At 59.0% G+C, this 15272-nt stretch overlaps 1 protein-coding gene across 1 annotated transcript in view; it reads left to right on the top strand.

The window, feature by feature from the left end:
- The first annotated feature begins 328 nt into the window (after positions 1–328).
- ABLIM2 (actin binding LIM protein family member 2) overlaps positions 329–15272 on the top strand; it is a 133141-nt gene continuing 118197 nt past the window's right edge. Inside the window, exon 1 of the mRNA XM_059166089.1 lies at positions 329–494. Within this exon, the coding sequence (XP_059022072.1) occupies positions 485–494 (10 nt within the window). The 5' untranslated portion in view covers positions 329–484. The remainder of the gene's footprint in view (positions 495–15272) is intronic.

Genomic DNA, 15272 nt, shown 5'->3' with positions numbered 1-15272 from the left:
AGCCGTCACCGCCGCCGCCAGCTAACCCGCCAGGACGCCAGCTAGGCCAAGAGGACAGTCCCGCAGAGACCTTCCAGCGACTGCGGGAGGCCGCAGCAGCGTTGCCTGCCTGCGCGTGCGCGCGGCGCACTGCCTGCCGGGACTTGTAGTTAGTCCATGAGGCGGCTGGGCCGCGAAGGCGGAGGGGCGGGGGGCGCTGAGCCTACACTTCCCAGGGTGCGTCCCTCCCGCATCACGGCGAGGGCGGGGTGGAGCGGAGCTGCTCGCAGGGGCGGGGCCGGAGGGGGCGGGGGCGGGGCCGGCGGGGCGGGGCCGGCGGGGCGGGGCCGGCGCGCCGGGGGGCTGCGGCGGCGCTGCGGGCGGGCGCGGACCTTACCCAAGGCCAGCGGACCCGCGGGCGGGCGGGCGAACGCGCGGGCGCGGCACCTGCGGGCAGGAGCTTCTGGCTTCCGCAGCGCCGGACCGCCTCCCAGCTGCCGCTGAGATGAGTGCAGGTGAGTGTGGGGACCGAGAGACTGGCGCGTCCCCGGGCTGGATCTGGGCGCAGCAACGGCTGTGAAGGCATTCTGGGGCTGCACCTGCAGCACAGGCGAAATCACCCAGTGCTCCACCCAACTTTCAACGCAGGGTCTTGCAAACCCTAGGGCCTGTCCGCAGGTCCCTGCCCCTGCGCCCAGGGCGCGTGCAGCTCTGCAGAGCGGTCTAGGGACCGGCTTCCCCCGCGCCGGCCAGGCTGGCTGCGCCGGGCTGTCTGGAAGGCGCCACTTTTTTGCTTCTACAGGATCCCGGGTGTCTGTAGGTTGCAGAAAGCGACCGGGAGGGGCGAGGGGCGAGGGGCCACCGCAGGCCCTGCTATAGAGAGGTGTGGTCACACGGGGGTCTTTGCGGCAGGGGCCGCCGCCCTTGCGCGGCGCTCGCTCAGCCTGAGCCGGCGGTTTGGGGGAGTCCGGCGGAGCCCCGGCGCCCTGGGCTCGACCGCTGCAGATTTGGGGGCGCAGAGCCCGCAGGTGTGTGCGGCCCGCCCCATTTTCCTCCAGGCAGCATCTCTCCGCACCCCCTCCCTGCTCATCCCAGCGGCTGCCTTCCGCCGCACCCACCGGATCTGACCGCCTCTGTGCGGGCCCTGGAAAATCCCACATCGTCACCAGCCAGCCTCGCCTATTGCGCTTGGGGAAACTGAGACCAACAGCAGGGAGGCCTTGGCAGGAAGAGTCTGATATGCGGACGGAGGATCCGGGTTTTGAGAGTCTCCTGTGGCCCCACACTGAGCTGAGGGTCGGTCCGTACATTTCCAGGCAGGGAGGGACCGTCACCCCATTTTTCAGGGTGCGCCGTAGGCTCACCAAGCTTGAGTCACCTGCCCAGGTCAGGCAGGGGGGTGGGGATTCGAACCTGGTACTTTCTGACTCCTGTGATTTTTTCCCTCCGTGTCTGGCCACAGACTGCAGTATGGCCCTTGGCCATGGTGCAGAAAAAACCTGGACAAGCTGGAGGAAAAATCGGACTGGGCGGGGGGGGGGGGGGGGGGCGGTGGGTGGTTAGTGTTCATTTGATGAGTGCTTGCTCCCTGCTTGTGGTTTGGGAGGGCTGTTTCCAATTTCCAGGGACCCATCTCCCAGGGGACATCATCCCCTCCCCCTCCAACCCAGGAAGGAGGGACCACACTGGCAGTGGGTGTTGGGAGAGTGGCTGAGAGCAAATGGCAGGTAGCAAGAAGCAGGATCTCTAGAGGATTTCTGAAATGGCCAACCTGTTATCTGGAGGAGGCCAGGGAGCGGGACACCCCGAGACCTGGCAGAAACTCCAGACATGTTCATCTAATGTCAGGTGGGGATAATGGCAGGGTGCACACAGGGTAATTCTAGGTTTTCTGTGATCATAATTGTTACCTCCGGTCCCCCTTGTAATCAGGGGGAGCCCTGGAAGGAGCACTGGCGTTTGTGGTTGTCCTGGGAGAAGGGCTGTGTGGGCACTGGTGTCTGTTGGTGTGGGGTCATGATTCGAACGAGCAAGGGGTCTGGGGTTTGGCCCATACATCTGTCCGGTGGCAAATTGTCTTGGCAAATGGTGGTACCTTCCCAAGTTCGGCTTCCTGACGTGCAAAAGCAGCACTATGCCTTTTGCCTGGAGAGGATGAGATTCCAGTGGGAAACTGCCTGCGTAGTAGGTCCTCAGTAGCTTGTGATGGTCACTGCCGGGGGTCCTGCTCCCCTCAGTCTGCCTGTGTCAGTCAGCCCTTCAGAACTGCCAGTGAGCTTGCTCCCTGTCCGCCTATGGCTTGTGACCCAGGTGTGTCCCTAGACCCTCCCCCCCGCAGCGGGGGAGAGTGTGGCCCTGTGCCTGGCACCTGGCTTTCACATCTGGCCATTGTGCATGTACAACAGGTCAGGGATTCTATCATCAATGAGGGAAGGTCCCCTGATGCTCTCCCACCAAGAAGACGCCCATCGTCCCAGGGCTTGGTGTCAGCTGGTGTGGGAGGACATCAGCTGGTCCAGTGTCCGGCTGCCCAGACACTGGCAGCCGGCCCTTAGGTCCAAGCCTGAGACATTCTGCACAACCTCCCCAGGTCAGAGGTTCCCCTCTCCCTCATGCCACCAAGCTGCAGGCTTATCTTCCTTCAGTCAGGTGACCCAGGTCACCTTGGAGATGGCTTTGGTGTGGTCTCTGGGCCCCATATATTTGCCTACTTGTTTTGTGACTCATTGATTTTGAGGTAGCTGGGGAAATTGTCAGAGGTGGTGTTCTGTGTCAGGCCTAGATCCAAACCCAGTGCACTTGCTATGGGTGCCCTGTGTCTCATTTTCCCCAGTGTATGGAGGGAATGCCCTTAGCTTTGCCAGCATCCCTGGCCCATGCATATGGGGCACAGTAGATGAGCCACAGTATATGATGGTGGCCTCATAACATGGCAGTCCCGGGAGTCACAATGGGCGAGGTGAGACGGACAAGGGGGCCTGAGCTAGAAGGGGCTCTAAGGCCGGCTCTGCCCCCGCTGGGTGCCAGGTCCTGGAAGTCCAAGTTCAAGGTGCGGGCAGGGTTAGTTCCTGCTGCGGCTTTCCTCCTTGACTTATAGATGTCCGTCTTCTCTCTGTGTCCACAGGGCTTTCCTTATGTATGTGTGTGTCCAAATTTCCTTTTCTTGTAAGGACACCGTTCATATTAGACTAGAACCACCTGCCTGGCCTCGTTTTACCTTGATTACTCCGTAAAGTCCCCCCTCCAAATACAGTCACATTCTGAGGTCTTAGCAGTTAGAACTTCAGCATTTGGATTTGGAGGGGGGAATAATAACTCATAACGAGGGGCAGGGCTGGGTGGAGAGCCCACGGTAGGGGCGTGGAGCTGGTTCAGCTGTCTTGTGGTCATGGCTGCCTGGTTAGGATCCCAGAGCTAGAAGGGACTTAGAAGCATGCTGCCGTCCAAACCCACTCATGTGCCCAGAGGGGAAGCCAAGGCCCCAAGAAGGAAAAGCAACTGTCCGGGGTCAAGGAGAGAGTGTGGCAATCTAGGACCTGAGCCCCAGTTGCCTACTCTGGTTGGCACAGCCCTGGGTCTCTAGAACAGAACACATCTCTTCACCTAACCTGAGTGTGGACAAGGACGTCGCCACATGCCCTCCTTGGACCTGGCGGCAATGCTTCACCACCACAAAGATGCTGAGGACAGTACGACAGAAAGTTGGAGGCTGCCCCAATGTGGAGAAGAGTGACAGAAGTCAGCCAGCCATTCTGTCCCTCATTCAGTGACCAAGGGTTTACCTCCTGCCCACCGTGGGCCCAGCAGGAATAGACAGAGTCCGCATCCTTCCTAAGTTTCTTGCAGGTCAGGAGAGCAGGGTGCTCATTCTAGCCAACAGTGTGTGAGGAGATTTTAATGTGACGCGCCAAGCTCCAGCAAACCAGTTTTAACTCCAAAAACAATGGACCACAATTGTCCATCCTGGGTGATCTTGAGGCTGCGAGCACCGTAGAGGAGGAAAATCGGAAGGACCCACTCCAGATGTCAGCAGGGATCTCCCTCTTGAGCGGAAAAAAGAGAAAGAGTTTTCCCATATCTGCATCTTTATACTTCTGTGGCTTTCCCAAATTTTCTTTGTGGTCCATACTTCTCTTTTACAATTAAAAATCCAGTGAAAATGAGGAGGAAGCATTGCCGCCAGGTCCAAGGAGGGCATGTGGAAAGTCCATGACTCGGCGGGAGGCCCAGACCATTGTGTTCTGCAGGGGCCACTGTCCTTTGGATGGGAGCGGAGCGGACAGTGCTCAGGAGCTTCCCACAGGCAGGGGACTGGTGCCCGGTTCCCCTGCGTGATTCCATCTGAATTAGATGCAACAGAAGACAAATCATCCTGACCCAGAAAATCATCTGAAAAGGACAGTTTGTTGCCCAAGACCCAGCTGGCACTCCCAGGCTCAGCACGGGCATCCCCAGGCTCGGATTTCTTTCCCCAGAGGTTCAGGGTTACTCCCTAGCCTGCCACCAAAGACCCTTTAATTCTTTACCATTTCTGTCAATGGGGTAGTTTGGGGATAGAGGGCATGTTTTCTAGAATCAAGCTCTGACTTCGATGAACTCTTGGCGAGTCCAGCCTTACTGTCCCAGAAAAGGGAACATGACCTTCACTCATGAAGAAGTCACCAGTCTGGCTCCCTGACCCTCCAGAGCGTCCTCTGGAGCATGGGAGAGCTGCGAGCTGGCCAGAGAAAATAGGCACATCTGGGTAACAAAAGGAGAGGGTGAGAAGGGGTCCAGCTGGTGGGGTCTGTCCTGGCACTGGCCACGGTGGATGATGACGGCAGTTGCCAGGGTGCTGACCCTTTCTCTGCCCTGCCCTGCCCTGCCCTGGTGCAGGGGGCTTCCTCGCAGCCCCTGCTCTGTACCTGCCTCGGCAGGACATGGGAAGGCCTCCCCTGAATTGGGTCTGAGGAGCTCATTCTGCTCTGCCCCCTGCTAGCATTCTTGATCATGGAATCTCCCTGTGCTTCTGCAGCTGCCTCCCCCGGGGTCTCCGTAGGGACCAAGGGTGCAGGTTCCAACAGGTGTGAGAGGCTTGCAAAGGCAGTTAGAGTACTTGCAACAGGAGACCATGGGTGGTGTTCAGATAGCAGCCTGTTTTTGGGTGACGATCACATTGCGAGCTGCTGAGGGGACCAGCCGGGTGCGGGCCAGCCCAGATGGGCAGCAAACAGCGGGCCTCGAGGCTGCGAGGGCGCAGGGCACGGCAACCTGAGCAGAGCGTCTTTGTTTACTTGGGGATGTTTCCATCCCCGAGGTCTCTAGGGTGTCGGGCAGCACCCTACTTCAGTGTCACGGCAGCCGTGGCTCAGGGGATGCTCCCTTGGGCATCCTAAACCCTCATAGCACCTCAGAGGGCTGCTGGGGTGTCCCCACTCGCGGGTAGGGTTGCAGATGCCCAAGAAGGGGCTGTCAGTGGCCCGGCAGCATGCCACAGCACCTCGGAACAGCAGAACCCTGCTGTGCCTGGATGCTCATCTTCCCACCATGTGGTCTCCAACCGTCTGCTGCCGCCCCGCTCCTGTGCCCACAGGAGCCAGCTTCTGTGGGTGATTCACTACCCCCTTGTAGTATGGGGCTGAGTGGGATGGATAAGACTTGACCATTTGGGACATCATTACAGTGCTTTTTCCTGATGGGGGTTCCCAGGGCTCATCTTCTCCCCTGGGCTATGAAGCAACCTTGGCAAGCCTGTGTGACTCTCTGCAACCTTGACCCTCTGACCCCAGCTCTCCCACCAGCTCCTCGAGGCCTTCTGGAGTTGTCCTTTCCCACTGCAAGACAGCAGTCCTGGCTGTCCCATGCCATTGGGACAAGGCCGTGGCGGCCAGCCCAGCCCCACTGCTGGTACCTGAGCTCCCAGGAATCCTGGCCCCACCAACCCAGGCCGTCATGTGACCTTGGGTAGGCTGTCTTCCCTCTCTGGACTTCAGGGTCCCCATCTTCAGAGATGGGGGCCACCGCCATCCTCAGGGCTGTGATCGGCTTCTGACAATAATCCAGTCCCCTCCACGGTTCCAAGAGTGATTGTCTGGGTTTGAGGCTAAGCCAGCATTTCAGGGAACCATGGCCACCTGTCATCCTTTCCTGCCACATCGACCTGGTTGGACAATTTCGTGGCAGGAAGCACTTGCCCTTCACATGGAGACTCCTTACTGTAAGGGGGTTTCTCCACTGCCTGCCAGGGAGGGAAGCCGTGTCTGTGTGAGTCTGGTGCCTGAGCCAGACCTGGATCCCCCTTGTCCTCAGTCCTCCTTGTCTGTGGGCAGGACTGGGGAGCCCCACTGGGAGCCAGGGCCAGTCCTGGGTGCCTTCCGCCCTCGGCAGGCTTCTAGGCTGGGGGCATATACGAAACAGGTTCTGTCGCAAAAGGGTGTGTTTGGGGGTTTCGTGCGCTGTGTGCTTTGCCTGAAGATTTCTAAGCAATGAGGGGCCATCTTGACGGCTTGGGAAATACGGCAGTGGCTTTGGGGTCAGGCTCACCTGGGCTCTGGTCCCAGTCATCACCGGCTCGTTGTGTCCCGGCAACTGGACGGTGTTGGGGCTCTTTGCCTTAGTTTCCACACCTGCGGAGCGGAGACTCTGCCTCCCACTCTTTGTGGTTGTTCAAGGGTGCTGGGCGTGCAGGGTGCTGGGAAGCAGGTGACATGGCCTTTGTCCCAGCTGTCCACGCCCTCTAAAACTCAGGGCAGACCTCAGGATATTCTCCTGGAGAGCCCCCCAAGGCTGCCTGGGACAGATGTTCCCTGAGCATCTGGCCAAGGAAGGGATGAATGGAAGATGGACCTTGCGGCCCCTCATCGCGCTCAACCTCCCTCAGGGTTTGCCATCAACCTGGGCCAAGGGCTCCCCACCGTGTGCCTCTCTCTGACCCTCTGCTTCTCCTCCTTGGTGTCGGCATCAGACTGGAAAACAACGTCTCCGAGTCCCGGTTGGGGCCCAGATACGGTCCAGCCTCAGCCTGGGTCGGGACCACCTCTGGTCCCAGCCTTCAGCAGGCCACAAGGGCTTAAAGCCATTCCGGAATGCTCCTGGAGTCTTTCAATGACTATTTATTGAGCACCTACTGTGTGCAACTCGCTGTCCTTGCTCCTGATACCCAAACACCCTTGCTTGTGCTTTTCCAGCCGCACTGCCCATCTGCCTCCCTTCCCCCCATCCCAGAACTCCTCCTCCTTGATCTTACACTCCAGGCTGTCTAGGACACAGTCTGCCCTCCTTGCAGCTGGGGACGGTGGACAGGGCTGGGGTTTCCTGTGGAGGACTTGGCTCTGGCTCTGTCTCTGGTGTGACTCAGGGCCAGGTGCTGCCCCTCCCCGAATGCCTCATCCCAGATGGTGGGGAGTAGCTGAATAATGGCCCCCCAAAGATGTCCCTGTCTTTATCCCGAGAACCTGTGCCTTTGCTGGAAAGAGGCTTTCAGATGTGATTTAGTTAGAGACCTCGCACTGGGGAGACTGCCTGGTGGGCCCCTCGTGATCAGCCGTTGTCAGGAGTGGGAGGCAGGAGGGCAGAAGCAGAGGTGAGGGGAGGGAGGATGGAAGAGGGCCCCGAGCTCGGAACCAGGGCACCTCCTGAGGCTGGAAAGGGCCAGCAAGGGATCCTCGCCTGGGGGCTCTGGGAGGACCCAGCCCTGCAGACCCATTGCAGAGTCCATCCCCCAGCCCATCCCCTGTCAGGGATTACGTCTGCTTTAGGACTGTACGTCTGTGCCCATTTGTCACAGCAGCTGCTGGATGCTCAGACAGATGGTCCACTTTCCCTGCATTCCCTGCTGCTGGGTTGGGAGGTCCAGGGAGAGGAGGATGGTAGCATTTTGCAAAGGGAGGATTGTTCCAGACCTCCTCAGTGGTGTGAGGCAGTGTCCTATCCGAGCACACACGCTGCTGGGCTCTCCTGCTGCTGGAAGGGCTCAGGGAGCACCTTCATGAATAAGGAGTTAGGGAGGACTGCCCTTGGAGGGAGGAGGGACAAGGAGGGGTCCATGTTTAGTGAGAACCTCTGGACTCATACTCCAGCTCATGGGGCCTCTCCTCGCCTAGGGCAGGGGGTCATGCCTCAGGCTCCAGGATGCCTGGTTGGGCGCACAGCACACTGGGTGGGTGTGGCCAGCGCTAGGGGTACATGTTCCGATCACATCTCCCGATTATTCAGGAAGCCGGGGCTGGATATCTGTGGTGTGTCCGGTGACGCGCCAGCCAGGATTCTGGCCTGGTTAGCTCCTGGTTCCAAACCCACATCACCCCTACTCACATCACCTTCTTGGACCTCCGTTAGCCTTCCTTTCCTGGCCAGTGTCCCATCTGAACCCCAACCTCCCCACAGTCTTCAGTGGTCTACATCTGTAGGGTCTGGATCCATGCCTTTCTCTAGTTCTGGGGGGCATAGTCTGACACTCCCTGATGGGTGGGGAGGGGTCTGCACAGTCTGATCATCCCCTGGTGAGTGGGAGGGGTCTGGCACAATCTGGTTTTCACTGGTCCTGGGTGAGCCTGGGTCCTGGCATGGTGTGTGAGCGCCTCTGGGTTTGGTGGGAAGGCGGAGCTGGTCCCCTGGAGTGCCAGAAGACTGGGCTCTGGCTTGTCCCCCAGGCAGACCCCTCCACCTTCTGAGCCTTCACTTGTCCTCTGGGTCCTCCAGCCCTGTGGTTGCGTATCGACACAGTGGGACCAGAGTTTGCTGTCAGGAAAGCTGGCCCCCGCCATGAGCAGCGACTTGCCCTGTTTCCCACCGGGGGGAGGCAGGGGCGGGGGTTCCAGTGCTGACTGAGGGTCCTGGGCTCCCACGTGCCATGATCCTTAACAGATTCCCTCCTCCCAGGTGAGCAAACAAGCCCAAAGAATCAGGTCACCTGCCTGAGGCCATCCAGCTGGCAAGCCAAGCTGACCCCTAAACCCACACTCCTAACTGGGGCACGGGGAGTGGGGCAGCATCTCTGAGCACCCATCCCACTGCCCCTGTGATAGCTGGGGCTCTTTCCCGTGAGACATTGTAGGCAGTGTTTGCCTCTGGGTCCCTGAGCCCCTGCCCCTCCTCTCACCTGCCTCAGATGAAGCAGCGGCTGGTCTGACCAAGGGGTAAGAAATGGTTCTGGGTGCATGAACCTGTGGAGGACACACGGAGGGTGCTGAGGACACCAGTGCAACAGGGACACTCCCCCCCGGAGGTCATAATCCAGACGGGGGACATGTGTCATCGGAACCTGGCTGGGGGGCAGAATGGGGACAGGACAAGAGGAATCCCTCCACGTGGCATCAGGGAAGGCTTCCTGGAGGAGTAGACATGGAGTTGAGTCCTGAGACCAGCACATGGGTGGTGAGCAGGGAGGCTGAAGGGCTGGGCATTGAGGAGGGGAAGTCAGTGTGGCTGACCTGATATGAACGTTATTGGGGGCTGGCCACCCTGCTGCCTCCCCAGGGCTCCTCTGTTCAAGCCTAGATGCACTCTGATCCTACTTCTCATCTGTGGTTCAGACCCAGCAGTTCACCTGCAGCTCTGAAACCAGGCCTGGCCTGCCGCATGCTCAAGGAGCAGTTGTGGGTGCAGAATTACACATCAGCTCCCTTGCACACCTTGCAGGCTGCTGCAGAAACCAGGAAATGCGATATGTATGCGAGAAGCCACATGTCCAGCTGGGCGCCTCCCCTCCTGTCTCCAAGGGGGGAGGGGGGCACAGCACGGGCGTGGGGTGCAGCCCAGCGTGGGCCGGGGCTCCTGGTGCTGAGGGACAGAGGGCGCCACTGCCAACAGTCTGCAGGCCACCCTTGGGGTCCTCGGGCAGGTCTTCCTGGAACTCTGTGCTGCCCTGACTGCCCTTCCCTCCAAGCCCTTTAGTTCCCATCTGGCCAAGGCAGGCCTGCCATGGGAGGCTTTGTCCTGCCACCCCTGCCGCCTTTCCCCTTCCCACCCCGGCCTCCATCTCCTGCTACCCCAAATCCCTCCTCGGCCCGAGGACCACCTGCTCTCGATGCTCCGGGTAGATCCCTTTCTTGCCTCCTCCAGCTTCGGGGGTGGTGACTCTGCACCCCTCCCCTCCCTGTCTCCCCAAGGCCTCTCTTCTGTGTCCATTCTCCCTCTGCCTCCTGCCCACAAGGACACTTGTATGAGCACATCAGGGGTCGCCTGGATCCCCCGGGCTGTTCCCCAACTCCAGACCCACACCTGATCACACCTACAATGGGGGGCCACCCCCCAGCATCCTGCAGGCAGCCTCTGGAGCACGCCACTTCTAGGACCCACACCTTCTCCCCTCCTCACGTGGATTTGAGAACAACCTCTCCTGGGAAACAAATTTACTCTTTACTGGGCTCAGTTTAAACATCCCCAGACCCTGTGAGCTACATGCTGTCACAGGCTGCTGACTGGGCCTCGGTTCGTACCAGCTTTAAGGGAGTAATTCAGCACACGCTTTGGGTCTTAAATACACTCCTGCCTTTTGAGAGAGGCACCTCGGCTTCTGCGAATCTTTCTGCAAAGGCTCTGGAACACAGACATGGACTTAGACACACAGCCTCACTTGCCACAAGTCTGGCTCAGTCGGGCCCACAGCCGTTCAACCCCGCGATGCTGGGAGCCTGGATCATTCTCCACCCAGAGCTGTGGCACCCAGGTCTGAGTGCCTCAACTCAAATTTCCTGAGGGTCCCAAAGAGCTTTGGAGTGCATTGTATTTGTTGAGATTGACTGAGTTAGAAATTAAAATGGAGGAAATTCTAAGGTCTTTGCTAATTTGTTGGATCCTAGCCCTCCATGTGTGATCATATTTTTAGTGCCCAGAGAGGCCTTGCTCTGCAGTTTTGCAAATCTCATTAATGTCCGGCCTAATGGGGGACAGCTGGGCTCTCGCGTCCTGCCTGTGTGCTATCATTCGTCACCAGCCACTGCAGAACTTTCCTCTTGGGAGCAGGTGGAAGCGGAGAGGGGAAATAACGTCTTAATCTTATTACGGCCATGGCTTTGACCCTGCCAACCCCCTGATGGGGTGTTGGGGAGATACTGATAAAGGCAGGTTAGTACGCAGCCGTTAAGAGGATCGTCAAGGATCCGTAAGCCTTGGGCATTGCTGCTGCCCATGAATGAACGCGGGACCTGGAATTTTATACAATTTCTAGAAAACCTGCCGAAAAAATCCCCCTAGAAGAAAATACAGCCAAATGCCATAGGGTTCTGGGCCCTTTTGTTATTCCTCCTAGTGCTGTGCTGTGTTATTTTTTCCTGCTGATTCACTTTAGGGATCTGCCGGAGACAGGCTCTCGCTCGAGGAGGAGGTTTGCTTGGAGAGCAGCTGCCTGGCTCCTGGCTCCTGCTCCGGGGACGGTGTCCTCTATTTTGGGAGGTGTGTTTTCACAGTGGAACTAGGGCGGTGGGTGGCATCCGCAGGCTACGAGCGTAGGCCCCCGATGTGAGGGAGTGTGTACTCATGATAACACAAGCTCCCGCTACAAACAAGCGGCCTGGCGGATTCCGGGTCCTGGGGCAGCCCTGAAAGCCGGTCTGAAACATTGCGTCCTCGGCTGGAATGCCTGCCCCTGGCTGCTGCAGCCGGAGCTAAATATATCCCCGGTGTGTGCTGACCATGGGGCACCCCGCCCACACCGGCCAGGACCTGAGCTGCGGGAGGCATTGACTCCTCTAATAAAAATCAATGTCTGCCTTTGCCGAGCATCTAGGAGCCCGGGGTGCACGGGGGACAAGCGGTCCGAGCTGAACTCCAGTGCTTGCATCCCTGCGGGGAGGGGGCTGGTGCTCCCACTCAGGAGGCCACCTGCCCAAGGTCACCCAGCTGGTAACACAGTGGAGGGGGGAGGCAGGGGTGGGGCTTTCAGATGGGCCCCGCCCAATTCTCACCTGTCCCAGGGTGCGTGTCTCCTGGGTTCTTCAGAGTTCTGTGCTCAGTGCAAGGTTGTGTGTGTGTGTGTGTGTGTGTGTGTGTGTGTGTGGTTTTCTTCCGCATTATGAGAAGAAATCAATGTTTTTCTAACTTAAAATATGACCACAGGTTCCAAGCTGGGTACCTTGGAAGGAACATCTTGCGGGAAAGCAGGGTCCTGAGGGCCACTTGTGCCCCTGGGGGTCCTAGGGGTCTGGGAACTCTCCACCACGGATGCCCTGCTCTGGGCTTGGATGCCTCCCTTCCCCCTAACCCCTATGGCCCAGCAGGGATCTCAGCAGGGCTTTGCTCTGGATTTGGAAGGGCTGATGGTACAGCCCCTCAGCCTCAGCCAGCTTCCCGGCCAAAGCACTGGCCAGCAGGAAAGAGGGGGGCTTCTCCTTGGACCTCCCCTTCCAACTTCTAATTCCCTCTGTGAGGACCTGCCTCTCCCCAGGGGGTCAACTTCAGGAAGGACACTCCCTTCACAGGGGACCCTTCCCTCTGCCCCAAAGGTGGGGCCCTGCTCTGAGTCGCATGGACAGAGACTCCTTCTAACAGGCAGCAAAGCCACCAGGCATCCGTAGGGGGAGATGGGAGGAAGAGTTGGTGATTTCACTTGGGATGTCTATCTGCTGGCCGGGTGCTGGAGGTGACCTAGCTCAGTTCTTCCTCCAGGCTTGATGAGAAAGGCAGACAGTGCATGATGAAAATGCACCATAAGAAAGCACTTCTCAGGGAGGCTCTGGGAACAGAGAGAAGGTGGCTGGTTAACATGCGATGAGAGAGAAATCCTGGCAGGCTTCCTGAAAGAGGTATACTTCACCAAGCAGGAGGTAGCCAAAACAGTGGGAGGAGGGCGTCTGGCAGCAGGTACAGAGCCCTGGAGGAGCAAGTAGAGGGCGTGTTAGAGAAACTTCATTTCTGCCTACGCCCTGGTTAGGCTCTGGGGGAGGTGCTGGGCACAGGGCTGGCCTCAGTGCCCTGTCCGCCTCTTGCATTCGTGGTCATCCTGAGCCTTGGGTGGTACCAGGCTCACAGCTGGAGCTCAGTGACCACATAAGGAGCTGATTGAGTCAGAGAGGAGAGGAGGAAGAGGAGGAGAGGGAACACAGGGACCTGGGTTCTGCAAAGGATGGACTCCTGGCTATTCTGATAGGGCTCGTGGGGTCCAGGAGTGTGCTGGTGATTCTGCCAACGATTCCAGACCAGATTTGGGCACTGTTGGTGTCACAACCTTTGTAAGAGAGAAAAAGCCTCAGGCACAGGGCACTGTCCTTGGGGCGGGAGCTGGCACTTGCCTCGGGCTGGGCAGGAGAGAGGGCCAGAGTGCAGGTGGGCCCCTCCCTCCCATCTAACAGGACTCACACTGCAGTCTGGTCCACAGTCCTTCTGTTCTCATCAGCTTCACACATCTTGTGGAATCGGTGGCATGTGTGATCTGTGAAGCTAGGTAACAGGGAGGTGTGTCCGGGGTAAGGGAGCTGGAGAGCGACGGCAACGGTGGCAGGGCTCGGCCTGGGCTGCTGGGCCCTCGGTGCTTGGACCCAGTTGCACGAAGCCCACGGGATCCTGCCCCCTGGGGATGTGGTCCTGCGGAGAGATGGCCTGGGAGCAGATAGCCTTCGGGGCCACAGAGACTAGGGAGACCCAGGAACCCAGGAACGGGTCTCAGGCCAGTCCCAAGACCCAGGCAGTAGCTGGGCCCTGGCTGGCCCAGTTTTGGGAAAGAGGCTTAGGCCAGGAATAGAACCTCTCATTTCCCACGGCGTGACTGACTCTGGAGTCGCCGCGACTTGGAGAGGTGCACCTGTAGCCGCCGGGATCCGTGGCTAGGTGGGAGCTAGGGCCAGTCACTGGCCACGGTGGAAGCAATAGGACAGCATTGGCAGGCGACACAGCCCCCTTGTGCCAGCATGGCTCCCTCCCTGCCCAGCTCTGCAGCAGAGGAGGACCCGGGTCCCTACTGGGGCAGGTGGGGGGAGCTCTGCGAAATGTGCAGGGATGTCGGTGTGCCTTCCTACCTGGAGCCAGTGAGCAGGAGCTCTGCTCTTGTCCACTCTTGTCCACACTTGTCCACTCTCTGTCCAGGGTGACAGATCGCCTCAGCGCTCAGGCTGAACATTTGGAGATCTGGAATGCTTGGGCCGAGCAGAGGAGAGGAGCGTGACGTGGAGCCCGGGGACGGCATGGCGAGCTCGTTACTGACAGGCGTGTTTTGGCTTAGCGCTCAAAATCGGCAGCCTCGCAGATAGTTCTCCTGTGTGCAAACCTGCCAAGGGGACCCGCTCCGAATCCTGAACACATCCAACCCCCCTCGCCCGCCAGGTCTCCTGGGGAAGCTGAATTATTCAGATACCGATTTGATCCCTCAACTCTGCTCCAACAAATAGGCCTGAATCGCATTCGTGTTGGGCAAAGGCCATTTCCCTGCGTGCCCATGAGCTTCCGGCGAAGGGGAATGAACTGCAGGGGGAACCTGGCCCTGCATGGCTGTGGTCTTGTGAAAGGGGATGAGGGGCTGGTGACTAAAGGCCAGACACATCTAGGGCCCAGACTGGCAGGGCCAGGCGGGGATCCCATAAGATTATAGCTCCTGTGTCTTCTGAACTCGGGTGCTGGTGACACTGCTGCTTTTCCCCAAATCCTCAGAAATATTCTGGATTCTGGGTTTGGCGGGGAGGTGGGAAGCCAAGGTCACCTGGCCGCAGGGCCCTTGCCCTGGGCCCTGTCTCTGTCCCCACATGGCTCATGGGAGCACTGGAGGGGCAGGGTGCTGGTTGCGGGTCCGGGGGTCTGGTCAGCTGAGCTCGAGGCCAGGTGGAATCCCCTCGGAGGAGCCGTGCCCCCACCCACCCACTGGGCATCAAGTGTCACCGACGATTCCAGGGAGAAAGGAGACTTTAAAGGACACGTTTGTGTACCCAGGCCCCATCTGCTCTGGTTCGAATGTCCTGGTGCTCACAGCACCCTCCTGACCCCCGATAACTGACCAGCCTGAGCCTCTTGCTTCGCTGACCGCTGCCACCAGCTCTCTCCTGCCTCCCACGCACATCTGGTAGTGAGGACCCGACTGAGGGGCCCCAAGCTCTTCCGGGGATGTCCTCCTCAGTCACGATTTCTTAGAGTCCGTGTATTACCTTTGTCATCCCCAGGAGGGCGGGCAGCAGCGTGTGTGATGGTATCACACACAACACGCACGAGTTTTTGCAAAAGCCGCTCTTCCCTCCGCCTCGACCCTCGGGAGGGGCACCGTGCCTTCCTTCCCGCACACGGCCCTGTGGAATCTGGCCCTGAGCATGTTTTCTGTGCCTCGTTGGACCCCTTCCCTCTTGCCTTTACTAGGTGCAGAGTACTTTCTGTTTTGTTTTTGTATCTAGACATTT

Source organism: Mustela lutreola, chromosome 1 (assembly GCF_030435805.1).
Source record: "Mustela lutreola isolate mMusLut2 chromosome 1, mMusLut2.pri, whole genome shotgun sequence".
Taxonomy (NCBI): Eukaryota; Metazoa; Chordata; class Mammalia; order Carnivora; family Mustelidae; genus Mustela; species Mustela lutreola.
Note: the sequence above shows the minus strand (reverse complement) of the source record. Positions and strands in the feature narration are given on the sequence as shown.